This window comes from Anarrhichthys ocellatus, unplaced genomic scaffold (genome assembly GCF_004355925.1).
Source record: "Anarrhichthys ocellatus isolate YVR2014 unplaced genomic scaffold, GSC_Weel_1.0 scaffold1850, whole genome shotgun sequence".
NCBI lineage: Eukaryota > Metazoa > Chordata > Actinopteri > Perciformes > Anarhichadidae > Anarrhichthys > Anarrhichthys ocellatus.
Window position 1 is genome coordinate 3,369 of NW_022281824.1, and position 6,228 is coordinate 9,596.

At 46.0% G+C, this 6,228-nt stretch overlaps 1 protein-coding gene and 1 long non-coding RNA gene across 2 annotated transcripts in view; both read left to right on the top strand.

Moving 5' to 3' along the window:
• Window positions 1-2,463, top strand: part of cfl2 (cofilin 2 (muscle)) — a 4,270-nt gene extending 1,807 nt beyond the window's left edge. The window contains exons 2-4 of the mRNA XM_031839681.1: window positions 427-734; window positions 1,276-1,352; window positions 1,625-2,463. Of these exons, the coding sequence (XP_031695541.1) occupies window positions 427-734; window positions 1,276-1,352; window positions 1,625-1,737 (498 nt within the window). The 3' untranslated portion in view covers window positions 1,738-2,463. The remainder of the gene's footprint in view (window positions 1-426; window positions 735-1,275; window positions 1,353-1,624) is intronic.
• A 2,320-nt stretch (window positions 2,464-4,783) lies between these two features.
• LOC116377917 (uncharacterized) lies at window positions 4,784-6,217 on the top strand. The gene is made up of 3 exons (XR_004212257.1): window positions 4,784-4,838; window positions 4,973-5,023; window positions 6,065-6,217. It is a non-coding gene; the product is annotated as an uncharacterized LOC116377917 (long non-coding RNA).
• Window positions 6,218-6,228: the final 11 nt, after the last annotated feature.

Here is a 6,228-nt window from a genome sequence, read left to right on the forward strand (position 1 = left end):
TAGCTGCTGTCTGTCTGTCTAGCTGCTGTCTGTCTGTCTAGCTGCTGGCTAACTATCTAGCTACTAGCTATCTCTCTAGCTGCTGGCTATCTCTCTAGCTGCTGGCTATCTCTCTAGCTGCTGGCTATCTCTCTAGCTGCTGGCTAACTGTCTAGCTGCTGGCTAACTGTCTAGCTGCTGGCTGTCTGTCTAGCTGCTGGCTGTCTGTCTAGCTGCTGGCTGTCTGTCTAGCTGCTGGCTAACTGTCTAGCTACTAGCTGGCTAACTGTCTAGCTACTAGCTATCTGTCTAGCTGATGGCTAACTGTCTAGCTGCTGGCTAACTGTCTAGCTGCTAGCTGTCTCTCTAGCTAATAGCATGATAGCTAGCAGCTAGACGGATAGCTAGCTATGTCCTCCTCTGAACCAATCACCTGTGTCCCCTCAGGCGTCGGGCGTGACAGTGAACGATGAGGTCATCAGGGTGTTCAACGACATGAAGGTGAGGAAGTCTTCGTCTCTGGACGAGGTGAAGAAGAGGAAGAAGGCCGTGCTGTTCTGTCTCAGTGAGGACAAGAAGAAGATCATCGTGGAGGAAGGTAAACAGATCCTGGTGGGAGACATCGGGGAGACCGTGGAGGACCCCTACGCCTGCTTCGTTAAGCTCCTCCCACCCAACGACTGTAGATACGGGCTGTACGACGCCACCTACGAGACCAAGGAGTCCAAGAAGGAGGACCTGGTCTTCATCTTCTGGTACGGTTAGACCTGTAGACCTTTAGGACCAAGGACCTGGCCTTTATCTTCTGGTACGGTTAGACCTGAAGACCTTTAGGACCAGGGACCTGGTATTCATCTTCTGGTACAGTTAGACCTGAAGACCTTTAGGACCAGGACCTGGTCTTTATCTTCTGGTACGGTTAGACCTGAAGATCTTTAGGACCAGGGACCTGGTCTTCATCTTCTGGTACGGTTAGACCTGAAGACCTTTAGAACCAGGACCTGGTCTTCATCTTCTGGTACGGTCCTCTGGGTTCATCTTTGACCACCTATCCATCACCCGATCCTGCTCCACTCCCTCTTTGTCTGTCTCTCTGTCTCAGTAAAGAAAAGGTCTAAAATACAGTAAAAGTTATTTTTAGCAGCATTTAAAATACGTTTTGTGTTATTTAAAAGTTTAAAGGTTCCAAACTTTAGTTCTGAGTCTCCTTGATCCCTGATCCTTGATCCTCATCAGGGTCCCTGTAGACCACATGAGTAGATCCTGGTTCTGAATGAGGGCTCTGCTGTGTTTCAGGGCTCCAGAGAACGCTCCTCTGAAGAGCAAGATGATCTATGCCAGCTCTAAAGACGCCATCAAGAAGAAGTTTACAGGTGAGTCATCTGTGTCCTAGCTGTCCTTTCCTAACCACTTCTCCTTGATGGAGGTCAAGGAGGTCAGGCTCAGGTGTGATCGGTGGAGCTCAGGTGTGACAGGTGGTGGAGCTCAGGTGTGACAGGTGGTGGAGCTCAGGTGTGATAGGTGGTGGAGCTCAGGTGTGATAGGTGTTGGAGCTCAGGTGTGATTGGTGGTGGAGCTCAGGTGTGGTAAGTGGAGCTCAGGTGGTGTGTGTCGTCCCTCGATGATCTCAGGTGTGTCTCCTCAGGTATCAAACACGAGTGGCAGGTGAACGGGCTGGACGACATCCAGGACCGCGCCACGCTGGCAGAGAAGCTTGGTGGTAACGTGGTGGTGTCTCTGGAGGGTAAACCCCTGTGATGTCACGGCGGCAAGCGGAGCGGAGCCAAAACAACCGCCATGCCATAGGACCGAAGCACCTAAACACCGCCGCTCTGTATCTGGTCCTCAAGGACTTAGCGTCTTTAGGCCTCTTTCTTTTCTTTTTGTTCCTTTTGCTTTTTTCCAACATGAAGGAGATCTCATTAACATAATGATATGCAAACCCCTCCCACTTTGTTGCCACATGACTTCTGTTCACCTGGCAGATAAAAACCCAGAAATGACCCCCAACCAAACCAGGACGGTTGTCTCTCTTGCTCAGAGTTTTGCCAAAAAGTCGATGTGAAGGAAGCAGCCACACGTGTCGGGGGGGCGAAGCTCCGCCTCCTGCAGCACACAGGTCATGAGGCTTTTTACATATGACTTTATTTATTATTGTAAAGTGTTTGTTTCTTCTCCAGTATGTTGACACCACATCGTTGTTACTATGAGAAGAGGAAGAGCACTTTGTGTCGACACCGTGGTAACGCCCGTTTACCTCCGCTCATCACCGTTTGGTCGTCACCTTACTTTCACTTTGAATGTAAACGCCAGTTAGTTAGAGTGCATTTTTATTTTGTAAAGAAACACTACAGGAAGCAGATTTGACCCCAGCAGTGAGAGACAACAACAACAACACAACGACATCTGGAGCCTTAAAGTGGAACACGTTGTTTCTGAGATCACATGAAGCCACTTTGCAATAAAATCCTGTGGCAGATCTGACCTCCCGCCTCTTCTCTGCTTCCACCAATCACAGAGCAATTATACCCTTAGATCCTCATGTTCTACGGTCTGTGAGAACCTCAGAGGATAACCCCACTACAGTAACTATGTTCTAATAAGTGTGCTCTGACATCAGTAAACCCTCAGGAGAACCATCAATAGATCATCAATTGAACCAGTGTGACACAGTAGAACCTTGATAGAACCAGGTTTAGTAGAAGAGATGTGAGTTCTCCTACTGAGGATGAACTCAGTAGGAGAACTACAATCTCGGTAGAAACCCATTAGAACCACTATAATCTAAGAACAAACCCCATTAGAACCACTAATCTAAGAACAAACCCCATTAGAACCACTATAATCTAAGAACAAACCCCATAACCACTATAATCTAAGAACACACCTAGTAGAACCACTATAATCTAAGAAAAAAAACGTTAGAACCACGATAATTTAAGATGAAACTTTGTACAACCACTATAACCTAAGAACCCCACGAGAACCAAAGAAGAAACCCAGTAGAATCACTAGAATCTAAGAAGAACCCCACTAGAACCACTATAATCTAAGAACAAACCCAGTAGAGCCACTATAATCTAAGAAGAACCCCACTAGAACCACTATAGTCTAAGAAGAAACCCACTAGAACCACTATAATCCAAGAAGAACCCCATCAGAACCACTATAATCCCACTAGAACCCCCTTAGACCCCTTAGTATTCTTTACTCCAGTATAACTCATAACACCCAGCATGACTTTGTTGAACTCCAGGTGAACTATTACTAACCCAAACCATTACCCGTGGGAACCTAGTAGAACCAGTAAAATTACAGTAAACCCCATTAGAACAAGTACGGCTCCATCAGTAGAGAACGAGTAAGAAATACAGAACATGTTAAAAACATTTAAACTTTAAATAAACATCTGTTAATACAAATCAAGACAACAAGACGTTCTGTCTGCAGACGTTCTACCAGGTGTTTATTATACAGACGTTAGGTTCCTGCAGGAACAGAATCACATTATCATGTTCTGTGAGGGTGAGTTATAAATATCTGGTTCTTTACAGTGAAGTCTGACTCCCAGGATGCAGTTCACTGACAAACAGCCAATCACAGGGCTCCTCATTATCATCGACTGACCGGCAGCTTCAATGTACGATGCTATCATAATAAACAGGTTTACCTGTACATGACATCATAATGAACAGAATGTTTACCTGTACGATGACATCATAATAAACAGGTTTACCTGTACGATGACATAATGAACAGAAAGTTACCTGTACGATGACATCATAATAAACAGAAGGTTACCTGTACGATGACATAATAAACAGAAGGTTTACCTGTACGATGACATAATAAACAGGTTTACCTGTACATGACATCATAATGAACAGAATGTTTACCTGTATGATGACATAATGAACAGAAGGTTTACCTGTACAATGACATCATAATAAACAGAAGGTTTACCTGTACGATGACATAATAAACAGAAGGTTACCTGTACGATGACATCATAATAAACAGAAGGTTTACCTGTACGATGACATAATAAACAGAAGGTTACCTGTACGATGACATTATAATAAACAGGTGTACCTGTACGATGACTTCATAATAAACAGGTTTACCTGTACGATGACATCATAATGAACAGAAGGTTACCTGTACAATGACATCATCCAGGTGAGTTTCTGTGTTCCTGAACATCTCTCTGATAGAACATCAGAGGACCCAGTGAGACCAGAACCAGGTTCTTGGTTCCTGCAGCTGTTAAAGAAACAGTGACTCAGCTCCGGAATCTGATCCCCCTGCTGATATTTATAGACTCTCATGTCTCTGAGTCATCACGTCCTCACAAGGAGACGCTCACAGAGACCCAGATCCACTACAGGGGGGTCAACCCTAGAACACCGATCTGGATCCACTTTCTGTTAGTTCTACACTTAGTTCTCTAAAGTCCTTCACTAATGAGTCAAATCTGTACTGGTCTAAATACTCCCAGCAGAAATATATGGAAGATTAAAAACTACAGAGACCAAGATCCACTACAGAGACCGAGATTCACTACAGACCAGCAGAAGTGAGACCACACACAATGACATCATCATAAGAAAAAATAAATGAAACAAAGTTACAAAATAAAGTAAAATAAAATAGAGTAGAATGAAGTAAAGTAAAGTATAACAAATGAAACAAAACAATATAATTAAATGAAGTAAATAAAATAAACAAAACTGAATATAATTAAAGTTAAATAAAAGGTTATAATAAAGCTCTCCTTGTTTTGAATTTGATTCGTGACGTGCGTCTCTCCGTAGTGACGTCACGCCACTTCCTGTCTCCACCCGTTCGCAGCCATGATGGTGGGTTCACGTCTTCATGTCTTTTCTCTCCTCTCTCTCTCTCTTTAACCGGCTCGTTAACGGGCTGCTCCGGTGTCGGTGTTGTTGTTGTTGTTGTGGTGGACTAACGGATCTGTGTGGCTCTCTCTCCGCAGCAAGAAGGGCTGGACGACGGACCCGACTTCCTCTCCGAGGAGGACCGGGGAGTGAGTGCAACCTGTCTGTCTGCACCTGTCTGTCCCTGTCTGTCCGTCAGTGGCAAGCTAGATAAGCTAATTAGCCGTAGCTCCAGTGTATTAGCCGTGCTGGCTAACGTTAGCCTCATGCTAACGGGCTCCAGGCTCTCTGTCGGTTCAACCGTTAGCTTCACGGGCTAACTGAGCTAACAGGCTCTGCTGTACTAGTTAGCCATCCGGGTGTCACGTGACTCTCTCTCTGATGCTGATTGGATGATTACCTTCAGTTCAGTTTGAGTCTCATGACCACTGAGACAGTCCTGGTCTATGTCCCAGTGAGACATGAAACCAGTTCTGGTCCTGGTCTGTGTCTCAGTGAGAGATGAAACCAGTCCTGGGCCTGGTCTGTGTCCCAGTGAGAGATGAAACCAGTCCTGGTCCTGGTCTGTGTCCCAGTGAGACATGAAACCAGTTCTGGTCCTGGTCTTGTGTCCCAGTGAGACATGAAACCAATCCTGGTCCTGGTCTGTGTCCCGGTGAGACATGAAACCAATCCTGGTCCTGGTCTGTGTCCCGGTGAGACATGAAACCAATCCTGGTCCTGGTCTGTGTCCCAGCGAGACATGAGACCAGTCCTGGTCCTGGTCTGTGTCTCAGTGAGAGATGAAACCAGTCCTGGTCCTGGTCTGTGTCCCAGTGAGACATGAACCAGTCCTGGTCCTGGTCTGTGTCCCGGTGAGACATGAAACCAGTCCTGGTCCTGGTCTTGTGTCCCGGTGAGACATGAAACCAGTCCTGGTCCTGGTCTTGTGTCCCGGTGAGACATGAAACCAGTCCTGGTCTGTGTCCCGGTGAGACATGAAACCAGTCCTGGTCCTGGTCTGTGTCCCAGTAATAATTCACAGAAGACGTATAATAAGGATTATAATTATTCAAAATAAGATGCGTACCAGTTTGTGTGTTCTAGTTTTCTCTCTTCGACTCTGTGTCCTTAATCAATAACTATGTTAACCAGCCCGTCAGTAGGTGTGGTGCATTATGGGATATGTGGTCTCTATCCTCCCTCTGCAGCCGCGGGCGGTGAATGTAGATTTGCAGACGGACGCCACGCTGCAGGTGGACATCTCTGACGCTCTGAGTGAGAGGGACAAGGTCAAGTTCACCGTCCACACCAAGGTGAGACTGTCCTCCTCCATCCTAGTGAGGACATTTAGGTCCTTTGTCTGTCCTCCTCC